At 40.9% G+C, this 19,315-nt stretch overlaps 1 protein-coding gene across 2 annotated transcripts in view; it reads left to right on the plus strand.

Moving 5' to 3' along the window:
• The window catches only part of ARHGAP35 (Rho GTPase activating protein 35), a 122,666-nt gene that overhangs the window by 54,696 nt on the left and 48,655 nt on the right, over nucleotides 1–19,315 (plus strand). For both annotated transcript variants that reach the window (XM_075015966.1, XM_075015967.1), the window contains exon 3: nucleotides 3,795–3,939. In XM_075015966.1, coding sequence (XP_074872067.1) covers nucleotides 3,795–3,939 — 145 coding nt within the window. The remainder of the gene's footprint in view (nucleotides 1–3,794; nucleotides 3,940–19,315) is intronic.

A 19,315-nucleotide genomic window follows, 5' to 3' on the forward strand; every position in this document is an offset into this window, starting at 1 on the left:
TTATACCTTATATGCTCACTTTCCCTCAATTTTTGAGCAATCACATAGAGGCACATACAGTAGATTACATTATAATTGTATGGGTTCAGCTTTAGATATGGTGAGGTTTTCATTTTTATTTTTCACCACTATTTGCTACTAAATTTGTCACAAAGTACCTCTTAAATTTACTGTTTATTTTTATTGGCACAAACAAGATGCTATGCCTGTTGCACAAAAATAAACTGTTCCCTTCCTTATTGAAAACTAAGTATGGTTCAGATATATCATTGTGTATCACCCCTGCCTTGCAGGAGGAAGTTTTACAGAAATTCAGACTTAACAGGAAGTGATCTGTTCCAGTTGGGTGGGGATATAGACAATGGGTGGGTGTGTGTGTGTGTGTGTGTGTGTTTTTCTTTGTGTCACATGTCCAGCAGTTCCCTCTAGGGAGATTTGTTCATGCAGCTGTGTACAGTTACTAGGCTGGTAGAATTACAGTTCTGTGACATTGCAGGTCAGGAGTTTGAGTTTGAAATAATTCACCAGGGCTCAAAATAAACCTGGACACCTGCTCTCATAATTTATTTTTGTCAAACTGGAAACTGTATGGAAACTGAGCCACCACAATTGATAGATATTGTACAACACTTCAATGCCTGTATCTTCTGCTAGATCTCCTGCCATCTACCTCATCTGGAGAAAATGTTAATGTTTCATTTATGGGGGCGGGGGGGGGAATTATACTTACTGAAAAATGTTTGATCAGCCAGCTTTTATTTAGATGCACAAGCATTTCAAAAACAATGAAATTCACAAAATTTCCAAGAGCAGTTGCAAGGAGCTTCTTCACTCAACCAAAACCATTCTCTCTCAATCCACCTGTTGAAGAAAAAGGCTGAGTAAATGTGTAGTCGGTGGTGGTGGTGGTGAGGAGAGGAGAATAGCAAATATTGATAGGGATGGAAGAAATTCTAATGGATAAAAGGCTGTCCATTGAGAATGCCCTTCTTGTGGGTCACCAATATATAAATTTAAGGTTGGCAAACTCAGGCAAGCCCTGTCTTTCTCAGCTATTGCAGGATCCCACATAAAAAGGAGATACTGTCATAGATAACTAATTCTTAAAATGTATCTAGAGACTGGTTGGAAGCCTGGGCAGTTGTAGAGCACAGATATCCTGTGCAGAGCAACAGTAAATACAGTAACTTCTTTCTTATCATGCAGCCCTAGGACTGGGAAGTTGCTAGATATTCAGATATTCTGGATAATAAGGAGATATACCTAGCAATATATAACTCCAAAGGAAAATAAATGTTAAACAAACAAAAATGTATGCAGAGTACTGTATTTACCAACAGTAGTATTGTACACTGTAAACTTATACTTTTTCTGTACTTGTATTTACTTTCACTATACTGTACTTATGAAAAATGTAGCTAATTTATTTATGGCTAAAATGTGGGTTGTTTGAGAGTTCCCAACGATAGGATGCAAGATATGAAAGAGTTTACGGTAAATAGGCAGCTACAGTGTAAACTAGTTGAAGTTTCCCATTGGTGTTAGGATATGTCTATACTGCAATTAGACATCTGTGGCTGACCTGTCCCGGCAGACATGGACTCACGAGGCTCATTCTAAGAAGCTGCTTAGTTGGAGTTTAGATGTTTGACCTTGGGCAGGACCCTCTCACCTTGCAGGGCCCTATAGCCTGAGCCCACATGTCTACACTACAGTTAAATATCCCTTAGCCCAAGCCTTGAGAGCCTGAGTCACCTGCCAGGGTCAGCTGTGGGTATGTAATTAGCATATGCCTCCCCTTTGGTTATGACTACATGGCATTCCTGTTGCGCAAGAGGAATGCAAATGAGGAAACCCGACATTGCAAATGATGTGCTGATTTACAAATCTTGTATTTCATTTGCATAATCTCATGTGATTTTGATCTCTGGAGAGATTATGGTGAAAAAACAGCTATGTAGATGGGGTTCTGTCGGTGAAAACCTTCGACAGACACTTATCCCTGAAAAAAATGAGGTATATAGGTCTGTTGACAAAGGGGGTTTTCACGGACAGAACCCCATCTACATGGCTGGGTTTTTTTCACCAAAATCTCTCCTGATGGCACGATTGCATGATATTATGCAAATGGAGTGCAAGATTTGTAAATCAGTGCTTCATTTGCAATGGCAGGTTTCGTCATTTGCATTCCTTTCTCGCAAGAGGAATGCTGTGTAAATGTAACCTTTAAGTATAGCTTTAAATAGAGCACGCTGGAGTCTCATCTGAAATCCTTGCAAGTACAAACCTTGACAAGACCCACATCTAATAGCTTGATGCTAGATAGGCACTGAGGTACTGTGAGGAGGGGGACCTTAGATGAACAAACAGCTTCCTTTTGGTTTGGGTGGGAAGAGGAAGGAGAACATGGAAAGTAACTTGCTGAGCACATCTGTTTGTGCAGGCCATATACTGAAGAGACTGGAGACTTACAAATGGTATGTGTGGGCATAGTGTCATAGAATTATAGGAGTAGTGTAACTTTTGGCATTACAACAAGGAGTCCTATGGCACCTTATAGACTAACAGATATTTTGGAGCATAAGCTGATGAAGTGGGTCGTTGCCCACGAAAGCTTATGTTCCAAAATATCTATTAGTCTATAAGGTGCCACAGGACTACTACTACTTTTTGCAGACACAGCCTAACACAGCTGCGCCTCTGATACTTTTAGTATAATGCCTGAACACACATCCTACTACCTTGTGTAAGTGTATGAAATGGTCTTTGCCACAACATTAGTTAGGATTGTCTGGCTGGGACAGAAGAATCCATATTTGTCCTTCCTTTCCCATTGTAGAAGGCAAGTAGCTGATAAATTTGAATTTATATTTTCTTTACATTTCAGAATATAGTTTGTTCTAGAATATCCAGACCTTGAGAAAAGCAGAAGAAAACGTCCTAGTTCATCTCTAGTTACAACCCTCTCAGTACACTTTGGCCTCCTTACAATGTTTCACTTTTTGTCTCTGAAATTAACAGGGCCCCACACTTTGTCTAATGTAATTCAAACCAATGGATGTTTTGGTTTATGTTCATATGGAGAAAAAAATTAGCATGTGTAAGAAAATAAGTATGTAGAATGCAAAAACTTTATTAATCAGTATATAAATTTGAATACACATACACAAAAACAGTAACATTTCAACATTTTAAATGAAATGGATGAGCCTGAGACCCAGCAGCTATACATGCTGTGCCCCCCCTTATGAAATGTCATGTGCCCCCCCACCTCACTTTGCACACTCTTGCTCTTGGTAAGAACCAATGTCTATTCTTACACATATAAACCTTGCATCTTGGCTCCAGTGCATGCCATTACCAATGTACTTTGGTTTGACAGGTGTTTGAAACCAGCTGCCTTGTTTATAAATAGTGTGATCATGAATATACCTTGTATTTATAATACCAGAAATGTTCATATTTTTCCAGTCTTAGGGCAAGTTCTCCCTTGCTCTGAATATGGCATAGTCATTTGCACTCATTATGCACTGGTCTCATGGAGTATGTGAGATGAAGGGCAAGAGAGAAGACCCATGACATAAATTACTTCTGAAAGCTACAATAATGTCTCATCTTGGATAACAAACATAGAGATTACAAAGGCAGTTCTGAGTATTTGTCCTTCAGCTCTGTGGTGGTAACTGTCTTTTTGAATTTTGGCTTCACTAATTTTAAGGGCGATATGTTTATAAACTTATTTATGCTAGGGTATTTTTCTTCTTATATTAATTCACCGTCATTCTTTTATACAGAAACCAAAGCCAAAGCCTCGGCCATCCATCACAAAGACTACGTGGGAAAGTAACTATTTTGGGGTGCCTTTGTCCACTGTAGTGACTCCAGAAAAACCTATTCCCATCTTTATTGAGCGATGTATCGAGTACATTGAAGCGACAGGTAAGAACTTCTTGGGTGCAGCCATCAATAAACAAACTGTCGACTGAGAGCTTGGTACAAAAGTCTCATGTGTTAGTTAGCCAGGAACTCCAAGATCAAATTACCTTTGGGATGCAGGGAGGAAAGCTTATGAAAATATTTGTATGGAGATGTATTTTTATAAGTGGGAAGCCTGGAATTATATTTTCCTTTAAACGTCCTGAATTTAATTCATTAAGTAAGCCAAGCTGCACTTCACTGTTTTGGTGCAAAAACCAAATAAAAATATTTTTGCTAAAATCTGTATTACAAACTATTAGAAAGTTGCTTGCAGTTAGGTTGCATTGTTGGTAGTGTTTGACACTGCCAATTGGGAGACTGTCTTACTGTCCAGAATGGCAGGTGAGAATTCTGTGAGGAGCTTGCGCCTCTTATAGATTGTTTAAGAAGTGATACAGCTGACTTTGTGCAAGAAGTTGGATTCCATTTTGCTTGTCCTGAACAGTGCATCGTTGGGCTGATTGGGGGTTTCGGGGGAATGTGTTGTGTAGAGGATTGTCAGGAGTTTAACGTGGTGGCCTGATGCTCTGTTAAATCAGAGCTTGACATCTGTGTATTTTTAATATAAATTGTTTAGACAATCTGACAGGTTAAATTGAAATGATTACCTTTACAATACATTATTTAGGTTGTGAACTTGAATTCACATTCCTTGCAGTTTCAGCTTCCCTGATTTGTATGAGCAGTTGACAGCTCATTTGTATTTCTTGAGATTAGAAAATGAGATAATTTGCTTTGTTGAGTTAAAGCTGAACTTGATTTTAGTGCCTTTTTGGGTTTGTACCTTAATTGTGCTACACTGAAATTGCATGCAGATGTTGTAGTACTGAGTACTTTGCTATTTCATGTCAACAAAAAAAACTCCTTTAATTTCATTTCGTTTGTCAATGTATTACAAATCCTTAATACATTTGCCAATCTCAAGTGCTGTGCTTATGATTTTGTAAATTTTCCAAGTACTTACTAGCCGCAGAACTAAATGTGATACCCAGCCCTCCACCCCCTGTCAGCAACCTCAATAAATGATGAGAAACGCAACATCCCCGTGTTCTCCTTCTCTTCCTGGCATTGGTCTCAAACTTGACGTGTTGTGTTATGCATGGCTTGGAAAATCTGATTACTTTCTGCCTGGCTCTTGGAAAGAGAAGGATGGAGGTGTTCTTTTTTTTTCCCTTGCATCTGCCAGGTAGAAAGGTATCAGGAAGGTTGTGTTTTTTTCATTTTGTTCATTCTCTTCCCCCTGTTGCTGGTAGTCTCTGCTTTCTAGCACAGTGAAAATGACATTACTTTGGCTTGCTTCATTCTGCTACTGGGGATCGTGGGGAGCAGCAATGGCAAAGATTAAAGCTATATCTACATTGCAGTTATCCTGCTGTATTGCTATAGTCTAGAGACATTTCCTGCATCAAAGGAACGGGGTTTGCCTCCAAGTAATTAATCCACCTCTAAAGGAGGGGGTGGCAAGGATGACAAATTAAAGGAGGGGGTAGCAAAGATGACAGAAGAATCCTTTTCCGTTGACCTAGTTGTATCTACACAGGGATTAGGTTGACCTGTGGTGCTCAAGACATGAATTTTTTTACATCCCTGAGTGGTGTAACTAGGTCAGCCTAAGTTTTAGGCATAGACTCCGCCTCAGGTATCTGCTGCTTTTCCAAGTGGTAGGTGGGGAATCCGTGAGAAGGGAGTCTACTGCAGGTGTAAGGAATGGCACGAGCCACCATTTAGCAGTCTGTGGCCCTGTGAGTTGAACATGAATGTGCATATCAAAGAAGACAAAATAGATGAGGGGCAGCAGTGGAAGGAACTATTGATCAAGCAGAATTTACATTGATTTAAAAACTCAATTTTCCATCCTTCTTTATTAGTGTGTTCTTATTTGTCTTTTCCCTTCCCTGTGTTAATACAGTAGGCCCTGAGATTATTTCTGATTCCGACACTTGATATCATGAGGGATAGAGACTTCTCCTGTGTAGTTCTAGTTCTGTTTCTGGGGGAGTTCTAAAACTTTCATCATTTCAGTAGGGCCGCCTGGAAACATGCATTTATTTTAGGCATACTTTTAGATTTCCCTGTTTGCTTGTTCTGCACCTGAAGTGCAATGCAAGGTTTTAATCTTTTATTATTTTATCATTAGAGGTAATCCTGGAATTCTGCAGCTATAGATGAACTGCACAGAAAATCATTACAGATTCAGTTCTAACCTAGCTTCTGTATCAAAATTCCTTAAGTGGCAAAGAATTCTAAGTGTCCTATCTATATCTGGATGGTTTACTTCATTCTACTTGAAATACCATTTTTGTGTGTGACGGTATTTTTGATTCCCCCCACCTACCTGTTTCCACTTGCTGCTTTCAAAGCCTTGACAGCATTTGAGGTGGGAAGCGCTTTTAGTCTCTAGTAATGCAAATTCTTCTGCAGTAATAGCTATTCTCAAGATTATAGGCTTAAATTGATGTGTTACTAGCCCAACACTTTCAGGCAGTTGATTACATTCTCTTTATGGTTGGATTTATTCCCTCTAATCCAAATGTAATCAGTAATGATTAAGCATCATTAAGTGTGGATGGACTGTCTCAACTTGCAATTAACCCTAATAGCAACATCTGGAGTTGGGTGATGGCATTAACAGTCTCACTCTTTGAAACTTCATGGTGAGGGTCAACATACAGGAGTCCAAAAACTCCATTGTATGGGTGATATACTGACTTAGTTCCAGTTAAATAACTCTTTAGCTTAAGTTGGTATGCTGTATTTTAGAATACCTCTTTAGATGAGCATTCTCTTTTGTTTGATCTAGTTAAATGCCAGCAAAATAAAGTCAGTGACGTGTATCGGGACATCTCTCACATACATAACACCTGCCAGAATAGAATTGAAATTAGCATCCTTATAGCTCTTATTTGTCTGTTTCATTGTGCCTTGCCTTTGTTAAAGGTTTTGGAATGGATGCAATGTGTAGCTGTAACTTAATACTCACCTACATGACTGCATCCTTTTCAGACTGTGTGTGTAATGCTCTGGTGAACCAGAAGGTGAAGACTCTCACAGTAGATATTCAAAGTCCAGTCCCTCATATCTTCTTCACCGATTTTTTTCTTCTTTAGAAGGAGTAATTTCTGAGCATGTCCCTTAATCCATGTAGGGTTGCAGATATGTCCCAATACCTAAACAACCTTCTCTGAAAAGCAGATTTTTGCTAAAGAATATTGTATTTTCATCTTTCTCTGTTCTCTTTTTCATATTGGTGTTATGGCTGCTCAGACCTGTGTGGTATTTAAATGGCTATAAGGATGCAGCTACTGGAGCCCTTGCTTTAAGCAATGGCAGATTTTTCCCTTGCTTGGTGATATGCCCATTTAGCTTGAGGGGAGTGCCGTGTTCTGAAGTTTTCATCCTGTAGCTGTCGTCTTGAATGGACGTTTTCTCTTGGGGCTCTATATTTTTCTACAGATATTTCAGCTTTTGTTTCTGTATGGCTCATACAAGGAAAGAAAGGGGACAGCATCTTCTTTGCTCTGTTGGTATAATATAGGCATTCTCAACATTGGTGACCAAGACACCTTTAGAGGCACGAGAATTTATATTTTTCCTGACGTTAAATGCACATAGGGTATAAGCGGGGCAGCACAACTAAAGAGCAGGACGTTCCTGAAAAGAGTCTTCAGTATTGTGCAACAGAATTTCCTAGGTTGCAGCTTGTTTGTGTCTGTGCGTGGGGAAGGGGAGAAAGAATAATCTTTTGTTGTCACAGACCAGCTCTGTAATTTTTGACATTCATGAGGTGAAAAAAAGATTCAGTTCTTGAAGCACTTCATAAAACATGCCTTTTATCCATTGCATGTGTCCATTAATTTCCATACTAGCGATGCACCTTCACCATATAACTTCTCTGACAGCTTGTTTATACTGCAGAGAGATGCAGAAACGAAATGGAAAATACCAGGACAAGTGGTCAGTCATTTCAGTCCCAATATTTGAGTTCTTCTGTTATAGAATTGTGGAATACTAGAGGTGCAAGGGACTAAAGAGGTCATCAGATCCAATCCTATGCTCTCATGGCAGGACCAAACACCATTTATATAATCCTTGTTAGAGATTTATCCAATCTGTTCTTAAATATCTCCAATGATGGAGATTCTGCAGCCACCGTAGGCCATTTATTTCAGTGTTTAAGCACCCTGACAGGAAATTTTTCCCAATTTCCAACCTAAAGCACCCCCGCCACAATTTAAGCCCATTGTTGTCCTTACCATAGTATTGCAGTAGTGCTTATGAGTGCCAAACAACGATCAATGGTGCCATTGTCATTGGCACTGTACAAGTGTATAATAGAGACGGTCCTGGTCCCGAAGAGCTTACCATCTAAATTCTTCAGTGTAAACAGATTTTTAAAAAGTTACTGCACAATGTGCTGTGGGTGGCAGGAAAATTAAACCCATTGCTTTCTTTTCTGTGAAAGGGTAGCTGCTCTTGACCCTGCCTATTGTGATATATGGGAGTAGCTGAAAAGCCCAGGTTCTGTCTCTTCCCCATACACAGATTGTCATACACTGTGATTAAAGAACTGAGGAAGCACATTCAAACTAATGTTCATTACCTCCCCCGTCAGCCTTCTCTCACCAGAATGCTCAGGTCCATTCTAGGTAGCCACTTCTCTCCCTGCCTCAGAGGTAGCTCAGTTCTGTTTGTTCCCCTCCCATGTGGCCCCTCTCTTTCACTATCCCCTCTGATTGATATCACTCATTACACCCCAGCATCGTTCAGGGCCCCTCTTTGGTGGGTAGGAAACCTGACACACTTATTTGCCCAGATATTACTTCGACTTTTCCTGAGTTTCTGGGCACTGGTTTCATTAAATTGATGCAGGCTTGTGTGCATGTCTTCTGGTTTCAGTTTAAGAATGTCTACACACAAAAGAGTGTCGGGAATGGTACAGATAAATGTAGGCCTATTTCAGTGCAGGGGGCTGGATTGGATGACCACCTTTTTTATGCTAAACTTGCACTATCCCCAAACATGCACACTTGGGGCTTGTCTACACTAGCTCCCTACTTTGGAAGGGAGCATGGTCAGTAAGGTGTCGGGAGGTTATTAATGAAGTGCTGTGCTGCATATGCAGCACTTCATTAAGCTAGTTCTCCCCTGCAGCAACTTTGAAGTGTTAAACTTCAAAGTGCCAGCTTGCATTTTGCCATGGCTAACCTGCTGGTACTTCAAAGTGCTTGGGCAACTTCGAAGTCACTTTATTCCTCAAGGAGTAAAGGGACTTCCAAGTACCAGCGGGTGAGCCGCAGCTACATGCTAGCTGGCACTTCGAAGTTTAACCCTTTGAAGTTGCTGTGGAGGAGAATTAGCTTAATGAAGTGCTACATATGCACCGCAGCACTTGATTAATAATCTCCCTACACCTGACCATGCTCCCTTTGAAGTGGGGAGTTAGTGTAGACAAGCCCTTGCAGTAGTAAACTAAATCAGTTTAAAAATATAGCTTTAGTTAAAGTGGTGCATTCCTGCGTGTAAGATGAAACTTAAACAGTATTTTGCTCCTTGGGTATGTTTTGGCTGTTTTTTTACGTGCACAGCTACACTGATGTATCTGAGTGTAAATAGCTTTAATTTTTCTGTGTTTGCTTTAGGGATAACCAATATATCATATTCACTGGCAGTTACGGCTTCTTTTTATATGTTTTCAAGTATGTGCATTATTTTAATTGTAATGGGAGTTTCTTTTGGAAAAGCCAGTAGCTTTTATTTTCTGAATCGTGGTCAGAAGTTGGCTTAATATAAGAAGAAATGCCCAGAGGAGTTACAGCTGCATTGTTTGCTAATCATTTAATACACTGGAGGAATGGGTTATACTGTTCTCTCAACTGGTGGTTCAAGCACATGCAGTCAGTCCATTGTCTCGGCACGTACAGAGTCCTGCAGATGAGTCTGGTGGTTTTTGGCCACCAAAATACAAATTTTTTTTTTTTACCTGGCCTTTCTTCATGGGCTAGCATGAACTAAGTCTGCTGCAGAGGCTTGTAAGAGATCTGGTGGTGTGAAATTAAACACATGCCCTTAAAGGCGAACTTGGCTTTGCCTGCTAAGAGAGAGTGGGGTGAATGTGGGCGGGTGGCAGCTAATTAATCAGAACTTCACTGAAAGATTGACTGTTATCTCAATTTCAGGTCTCACAAATGTGTTCTAATATGTGAAAGTAGCAGGACAACCCAAGTTCTTGGTTTTTGAGAAATATGTTAGTGCACTTGTATTAACTGTATGTAATGACTCATGGAACTCAGAAGAGCCCTGAAGGCACAGTTTGTTTCCTTATTTACACCTCTTTTTTGTGGTATGTGCAGAAAACATGAAATAATCATTGATTTACTAATTATCAAAGATTTGTTCCAAAGAAGATTCTCTTTCATTGACGTGATGGGAAAGGCCCTGTATGTTTTAGTGGGTATGGAAAGGTGATTCTTTGTTCTGTTTGGATTAGCCACGAATGAGGGTGAAGACCAAAAGGTGGTCTGAGTGAGGAAGGCAAGAGAAGAGACAACGGTTTGGGGACTGGTCATAGAGTGCAGAGTTTTTCCCTTCTGGGTCACTCTGTCAGATTAAACCAGCATCAGTACAGAGTAAAAGCTAGCATCTGATTAACTATTCATTGGCCTGCCTGAAGGGAGCTCTGGCAAGCATAGAAGGTAGAGTATCCCCTTTTGGGACTGAATGTTGCAGTTGAAACTGACACACAAGTACTGATTAAAAGTATTTGGGTTCTTTGGATTCAAAACAAATACTCCATATTTTTTTAAAAAGAACTGAAGTTAACATTCACAAGAATCATCAGAGGTGTTCTGAACACTAATACAGAGGTTACCCATTTTTTAAGCCTAAGCAATTAGACTGTTGGTTTAAAAAAATGTAAACATGGTTTTCTGTTAGCCATATTAGTGCTTACAATAGAGAGAGAAATAGTTTATTGCTTTGCAGATATTTTTAAGGCTGTGACTGCTGGGATGAGTTTTTATCTTAATGTTGTCTTTGCTTTAGCAGCCTAACAGTGAATAAAATGCAAAGTGGCATGGTGGTTTCACTTCGTAATATTGTGCCAGAGATTCTGAATGCTGATTCTTTTACTTACATTTTACACCTCTTTTGGTTGCTTCCAAACATAAATTTTCTTTTATACATATAACATAATTTCTGTGCAGTATAACATGTAATATTCTAAACGTAGCATTTTCAGGCATAGAACATCCAGCGGCTTTGTAATACAATCCTGTTGAGCTTCCGTTTTGTCAGAAGTAATCCTGTTCTTGGATTTAGGACTTTCAGATTAACTCTAATGCCTGGCTGTTGCAGTCTGGTAGAACTGCATACTAGAAGGCCATTTTTCTATGCAGCATTTTGAGTGTAATTTCTGCTTATACTGGTCAATGGGAAGGAAGTTTTGAATGATCCCTTTTTTTAAAATAGGGACTGTATCATTCCTCCCTCCAGGAATTTTGGCATGTAGCAATAGGTAGCTGCATCTTGCTACTGTCGTCATTGTACTGTGCTTCCTTATGAATAGATTGCTTCTTATTTATACTTGCCCTCTTCTCTGAGCCTTTTGATTAGTCCATTTGCAGCCATTCTGTGTGAGAGATTGGTTTGTACTCTGAGGTGGCTGACGTGTTTAAAAAAAAAAGTCCCCTAGGCTCCTGTCTGCAGACATTTTTAATATTGCAAAAATACAATAGTCTGTCTCTCACAATAGAAAAACCTCCTTTTTCTCCAGTGTACTAATGAGATATTAGGCCTTCATTCTGTCGGTGCAAATCGCTCACTGTCGGAGCAGGTTCATTGGTATAGCTGAAGTGAGCTATCCCATTAGCACCACTTGCTGTAGCATCAGCAGGTCAGGAATTCTGTAACCACCAGTTAACACACACATCCACTTCTAAGATTCCAGCACAAAGGAAACTGGCTGACAAGGACATACATGCCATAGCTGATCCCTCTAATTTTTTTCCATCTACGTGCAGAATAAATTTTATGTGCACTGAAGCATGTGCAACAGCAATAAAAACACATGCTACTGGCTGCGGAAGCTCTGCTAATGAGCTTTTGCCACCTGAAACTCTCCTAGGCGGCTGCCCAAGTGCAAAGTTTAGAGTGGACACTGGTCATAGCTGCTGATTGAACCATAGGTAGTTCAGTGCTTTGAATGAACATCTGACTTCCTTGGTGAGAGGAAAGGTGAGCAGCTTCAATTAGGGCTGTAGCACTTTGTGACATTGATGTTACAACACCCAGCTGTAATGATGTCCATCCTAGTATGGACTTACAAAACATTTTGTTACAGCTATTAGAATGTCCACATCACCTTCCTAGGAATCAACTCAGACGTTCTGTGTGACATGTGGAATCACTTATACACTGTCCTGTAGTGCACTGTGGCAGCGTTTTCTCTTGTGATCCTCTCCACCCCAGTGCCCTAACTCATGACTATTAAATTTCCATTCATATAAACACTGAGGTGTGTATTTCCTTTGCTGGTTTAGATTTCTGTGGCTACATCTACGCTAGTGAGTTTTGTTGACAAAACTCATGGAGCGTCCACACTACAAATACGTTCTGTCTACAGGTAATCGACAGAACATGACACTTCCATCAACAGCTTCCTGCCTCTCCCCCTTGAAGAAGGTCTTTCTCAACAGAGTCTGACAGGCAGTGTAACGCTCGGGAGTTGGGGTGGCGGGGCTTCTGACAACAGATAAATCCTTCATGGCAGCAGCCAGTTGCCTCGGGGAGCTGGGGCAGCCCCTGTCCACACTAATGACAGCTCTGTGTTCCCTGACTCCAGCTAGTCCTGAAGGTGCAGGGAGCCCCAGAAACCTGCCACAACTGTGCCCAGGTCTGTGAGATGGATGACCATTTGGAGTGGGAGCGTGTTGATGGCTGTCATGACCTGTAAGGGGGAGGGAGACCAAACACACACATCAAGGACTGAGGGAGGGAGTCCCTGGGGCCTGGCAGGCTCCCCTGTCCCTTCCCATCTCCCTCCTTACTGAGCTGTCCAGGCACCCGCCACCCCGAGAGCAGGTCCGTGTGAGGGTGGGATGGCATAGTTTCCGGGGGGTGGGGTTCACCCTGCCTCTAAGGGTCCCCCTTGGACTGGACCTTCCCCTCCCTCTGTGCAGGGCCTGTGGCCCACGCATGCCTTATCATCATGAGGACAGCCCCAGTGGTAGACTTCCCTATGTCAAAGTGGTTCCCACTGGAGTGGTGGCTGTCTGGGATGGTAAGTTTCCATATGACAGCAGTAACCTGCTCCTTCAGGGGATGGTGGGCTGCATCCAGGTGTCCAGTCTGCAGAGGGTGGGGGTGAGCCAAATGCAGAGCACCAGAAGGTGTCCTTTCTCATTCTGAAATTCTGATGCCACTGCTGGTCATCCCACTACCCCATGACCAGCTAGTCCCACCAGTTGGAACTGGTGCTGTGCCTCCAGACCCATCTGATCACCCGCGCGGGGCTGGGGGGGGGGTAGGGGTGAGCACAGGTGGTGCCCTGGGGCACCAGGGGGTGTGTTCCTTGATATTGGTGGCAGGTGTATCCACCCAGAGGAGGTGGAGGACAGCCATGATCAGGGTGAGCAGCAGCTATGAGTGGGCCCAGTGCAAGCCTGGGGGCTGTTATGGCACCATGGCTGTCTGGAAAGGACAAATTCTCTCAAAGTGCGAGAGCCCTGCAGTAGCTGTTCTGTCCCTCAGCAAGGAAGGCAAGTCTCAGCATGGGCAGGGAGTGTGGGTAGGTAGGGGGCATTTTAAGGGTGTGCCTGGCTGGGTATCCCAGAAAGGCTTGACAGCCAGGCAATTCTGTGTTATGGGGTTCCAGGGCCTGTTCTTTTGAGAAAGCAGCTGGGCGTTCTGGCTGCCCTCTGTCGACAGAGTAGATTGACCAAGCAATCTGCTTTGTTGTGTGGACATGATCTGTCAACAGAAGTTTTGTCTGAAGAGCTCTTCTGACCATGACTTCTGTCAACAGATGGCTCTAGTGTAGACAGAGCCTGTGATGTCACATTACCTGGTGTGGCTTTACTAATACTGTTCCACAGCAGGATCTGAAGCTTTTGTCACACGGCAATTAGACTAGCTTAAGCTCAAATGTCCAGTGGTGTTGCCTCAAGCTGTTTCTCTAGTAGAATTTGAACTTGGGCAAAATGGTTATTTAGAAAATTGTAATTTGACTTTATTTAATCATATTGACCGTTCAGTGCTAGAAACCATGTTTTTTTCTTGTAGTGTATTGTTCAAAATTCATAATGCATCGGAACTGCTACTAGTTTTCAATGGGTCCTTCCCGAGTTACAAATAGCCAGGAGAATGATTTTGCGTGCAGAGCTGCTTCTGTTAGATGAAGGTGCCTGCTTTTAAATCTTCAGCTATAATGTGTTCAGGCAGCACTGTATAAATAGCTATCGGGGCAAGGTTTTTTTAGTGCATCTGTATCTCATTCTGTCCTAGTGGGATGAATAATACCCTGCAGTTAGTATCCAGAATTCTCCCTCAAATAATTGAGAGCACTGTGTATTATTAATCTTTTTCTTAGTTTGATTGTTCACTTAGAGACTGAGCACCCTTTGGGCAGAACAAGTGCAGGTTGGTTGGTTGTGTGTGTTGGTGTGCTGGGCCCTTTTTCTTATTGCTGACAGACTTTATGATAGATAAGCTGTGTGCGCCGGTCTAACCTGCTCCAGAACAGGCAGAGTCAGTACATACAATAGAACTCTAGCTAGTGTGTAGAAAAGGGATTTTGTTCTGTATGTGAAATGGAATGTCAGTGATCAACCACTGATAATCTCCAGAGTGAAACCTAAATGGGGTTACTTAATGCTTTAAATCAAGGTGGTTGGCAATTTTTTTTGTTTTGTTTTTTTGTTTTCCTTTACTAAAGTTTGTTTTACCTTTCATGATACAACACTAAACACTGTTCAAAAGATTAGTTTGCTTCAGAGTATTTCTCTGGGCCTCTTTGGCAAGGATTTGAGTACATAAATCACTGGTGTTCCATGAAAAAATTTTGATGCTAGCGATATTTATTCTTCTAAAATACTAAATATAAAATTGTGTGAATCAAAAATACTAAGATATTTGAACAATATTTAAATTGTAGGTATATTACTATTATGAATGCATTATAAATATTATAGTTGTAGTTATGCAACTTGTACCAAATCAGTCAGTCAGTTGGGATTGTTTCAGCACAGGTCATTTTCAGAGAAATCACATGATGCTGCTCCTGATGAGGATCCAACTCTCCAGCATTGTTCCTAGTATTAAGTGGATTTGTGATTAAAAGATGCAAAAACACTCTTCCCATTAAAAAAAAACAAACTGTAAATGTAGCTTTTTATTTTCAAGTAGTTTTCTGTAAAAATAACAAATTCATAACGCAAAATTTAAAAACATTTTTCCATACCTAATTTGCTTTGCATTTCTTTTTCATAATTTTTTGACACGTTTCTTTTTTGAACAATATTGTCCTTTCTATCTTTGTAGAAAGGAACAACACTAACTATCCTTTCGGCTGCTATATTGATGTTATGTTTTGGGTTTGTACTTAATTTTTAATTTTTATATTTAATTATAGGGCTGCTAACCATTGTCCTATAAGGACATTAGTTGTTCATTCCGATGAGTTTCTCTTATTTTTTGGTCTTTTGTAAAATAAGATATTTCAGAAAACTAACTCTATTAAATCAACTTTTCGGTAATACGTGTGGCAGTTTTTTCAGTCTGAAGCCCTCTGCTGCCCTTCCTGACCCTCCCCACTCCACCCCCACCAGCATACGTGTGTTCCATCAATATAGTCCAAGCCTGAAAGTTGGTGTATGGCTGGTGTAACTGAAAGTTTTGTGGAGTTTTTTGTTTGCGGGCTCATAATGTTTTCATCACTGCTTATATGGGCTTAAACTTAAAGTATAAGAGGCTTTTCCTAGAACAGCCTTAATTTGTATAGAAGAGATAAAAATAATTATAATGAGGAAAATAGTAAGTTAGCGAAAAGGGAAGAAAATTGTGAATGTAGGGAGGTGGGAATGCCAAGGATTCAATTCTGTTAATATTTGGCAGCTTACTTGGCCACTTTTTGCCTGTATTAACTCAGCTTTAACATTGTTTATTTAACAAAGCCAACCTGATCGTTCACCGCTCTCTCCTCCTCCTCACGCCCACCCACCCACCGACACAAGTAAAGCAGTTGCTCTGATGTCCTGGAAGAATAAGCTGTATTGTTTCTCAGTCTAACGGTGTGTCCGCTTATCTAATGAAACTACATTACATTGGTTTCTCCCAGTCAAAAGACTAAATGTAATTCAACAGTTAGTCTTGTCCTGTGTATGTTATTGGTCCAAACTTCACTCCTCATCAGTTCATCTTTGCAGCATTAATAATTGAAGTAATGTGACTAGCTGTGGAAGTTCAAACAGAATATAGATTCCTTTTATTCCTTATAGCAAGGGAGAGTGAAACTGGATAACATCTGTGGATCATTTTAATATTTAATTTTAGCCAGGTTGATATTGATGTCTTAAAATAAATCTCTGAATGTTTGTCTCTGAGGAAAAGTAGTTCGTGTACCTTGGATCTAAAACTGACAATCAGATTTTGCTAAGGTTGTGTCCTCACTATGTGGAAGATCAACCCACTGCTCAGTGTCAGTCTTCCAGGGTTTGATTTTGTGCATCTAGTGGAGATGCACAGAAGTGAACTGTCTGAGGTCGGTAGTCAACCCCAGAACTCTTCAACATCATGAATACTAAGGGAGGTTGACGGGAGCATTTCTCCCGTTGGCCTCCCTCTGTAAGGACAGCCAAGTGAGTTGATTGTAGATAAGCCAATTATAGCTACATGATTGCTGTAGCTAGAATTGCATTTCTATAGTAGTTTTTAATGTCTAGTGTGGACCTGGCCTAGATGAAGTAACTTCTCTTACCTGCAATAAGAAGTGTAAAACTTAGATTGCTTACTATGTGGGCTAAAGTAATCACTTCCGGGTACTCCCTTGCCATTCAACCTCTTGAATGAGGGTGATATTGGCTGGAGTTCCACCTTGTGGTATAAGTGGTTTTAACATATGGCATTCTGTGGTTACGTGTTGAAACCATTCACTTCCCAGTGGTTAGCTCAGTGTTTAACAAACCAGAGGTCTTAGCAGCAATTCTGCTTAAGTAGCTTTGATGTTTTTAAATACAAGAGGGCCTTGTGGGGTATGAAATAGCAGTAGGAGTTCTTTGTTAATGCAACATCATACCTTCAACATAACTCCTTGGATGAAAGATCCATCATCATTACCTGTCTGTAAAGGGAGAACTGCCTCCAGCTATAGAACTGAGATGAGATAGAAATGAAGAATATCTCCATTACCTGTAAATACTCTTTCAGGAAGTGCATTAAAACCTGCTGCTGTGGATTCGTTGGCTGCATTAGATCTGCTTGAGTGTGTCATTCAAAGTTCACATGTCAGCCGCAGCTCTTCAGCTGCAATTGAAAGCTCTAAATAAAAATTGACTTGTGATTTTGTATGGATGGTTGCGACCCCCAATGCTTTTTGCTTGGCTGACTGGATAAATGAGCAGAGTGCTTTGTGCATAAGAACACTTTTAAATGTTACCTTTTAAATTGTGATGGTGCCTTCAAAGAAGGCATCCTCCTATTGTATCCAGAGACCTTTAGAAAACAAATTCTCAGTGAAACACCCAAACCTGATTATTCTGGGAGACGCATATGTATCTGATGACAAGCAGACCTTAGACAAATCTCTTTCAAAAGTGAGTATTAGTGTATTCCTTTGGAGCTTGTATATGTTATCTTAGCCCTGATGACTTTGTTGCTTGTAACAAAGTGGGAATTTTCTGTGGTATATTTGACACCTGTGTATACCTCAGTTTCTCTTTTCTTTGGCATGTTTCCAGGAAGGGGAGAGGGAGGACTGTGTGCTTCCAGGGCAGGCTGGGAGATATAGAAGTGTCAGCTAGCTCCCTGAGCCTGAATGGGTTGTTAAAAAGGGCTGTCTGAGGCTGCCCCTATATCAGTGAAGAATCTGAGAAAATGACAGATGCAGTCATCAGGACATGGATGCCTAGCAACCAAGGACCAAGAGAGATTTCCCCATCTCTCAACAGAAAAGCTGAGCAAAATCTCTCTGCTCAAGGAAAAAGAACTGAGAAAGGTTTGATGCAGGGGGAGAAGAGTTGGCTGCTAGAGGGAGTCCTGGACCCTCACCTTGGATCTGATAAGGAGATGGAGCATGACATGAGGGTTTTGCTTCAACTGGTGTAAGGGCTCTGGGCTAACCAGAATGGTCTGTGCCTTAACCTTCACCTCTTTATGCTAACCTAAGGACTTCCTATGTTGCCTACCACCAGTTGACTAATAAACCTCACTGTTTTGACAACGTCAGTGCAAATGCTTGGTGAGGTGCATTGCTCCCTGAGGAGTGTACAACTCTCACCAAGGAGTCTGCTCAGATGGGCCTACTGAACAAAGCTCAGGGTGTGAAGCAGAAGTGCTGAAATTGCAGCGGTTCCGTCTCAGGAGACAAAGGCCATGTGGCCTATCCTAAAAGAAACAGGAAATTCCCTGGGCTGTTCGCTATACTGAAGGGGTTCCTCTAAGAGCTGGGGCCATAGGAATGATACTGTGGATCTGTGACTCTGATGTCCTAAAGGTAGTCTCCACTTTGAGAGCCAGCTCGTTACATCTCGTCCTCTAGGATTTGATTTACAGGTAGGTTTCAGCATTAGAAAATTGAGTCATATTTAGCCAAGCAGTGATGACATGCATTAGTGTGGTATTTCTAATTGCTAAAGCTCAATTCTCATTACCTTTCCTCATTTGTAGGTTGTAAAGTGTAGCTTTACAATTTGTACATTTGTGGTGATACCTGTGTAGGGAATAAGATTTTTATAACTTCAGCACTGTATCTCTTCTGGTTATAGTCATGTGACACTTTAGCTTTATTCTGTACCGAGGTTAAACTTGTGAGCTCTTCAGGGGTACAGTCTCTTTATAAAATAACATGCACATTTATACCACTACCAAAATGTCAGCCCTCTCCACTTTTTTATTCCTTTGGGAGCCTGTATTTTGTACTGTAGTAAGAAGGAGAGAGATTTATAAACACACTAAATCTTCAATTCTCTTGGAGTCTATAACTACTTTTCCTTCTCTGGTTGAGAGTGCCATGGTTCAGATACTACAAGGGATACCTATAACAGCATTAATGTAATTATAATGTAAGGAGCAGAGAGTTGTTTTAGATAAAAAATAATCTAAAATTTATGACTTAATAGCTGTTTAG

This window comes from Carettochelys insculpta, chromosome 22, assembly GCF_033958435.1.
Source record: "Carettochelys insculpta isolate YL-2023 chromosome 22, ASM3395843v1, whole genome shotgun sequence".
Lineage (NCBI taxonomy): Eukaryota > Metazoa > Chordata > Testudines > Carettochelyidae > Carettochelys > Carettochelys insculpta.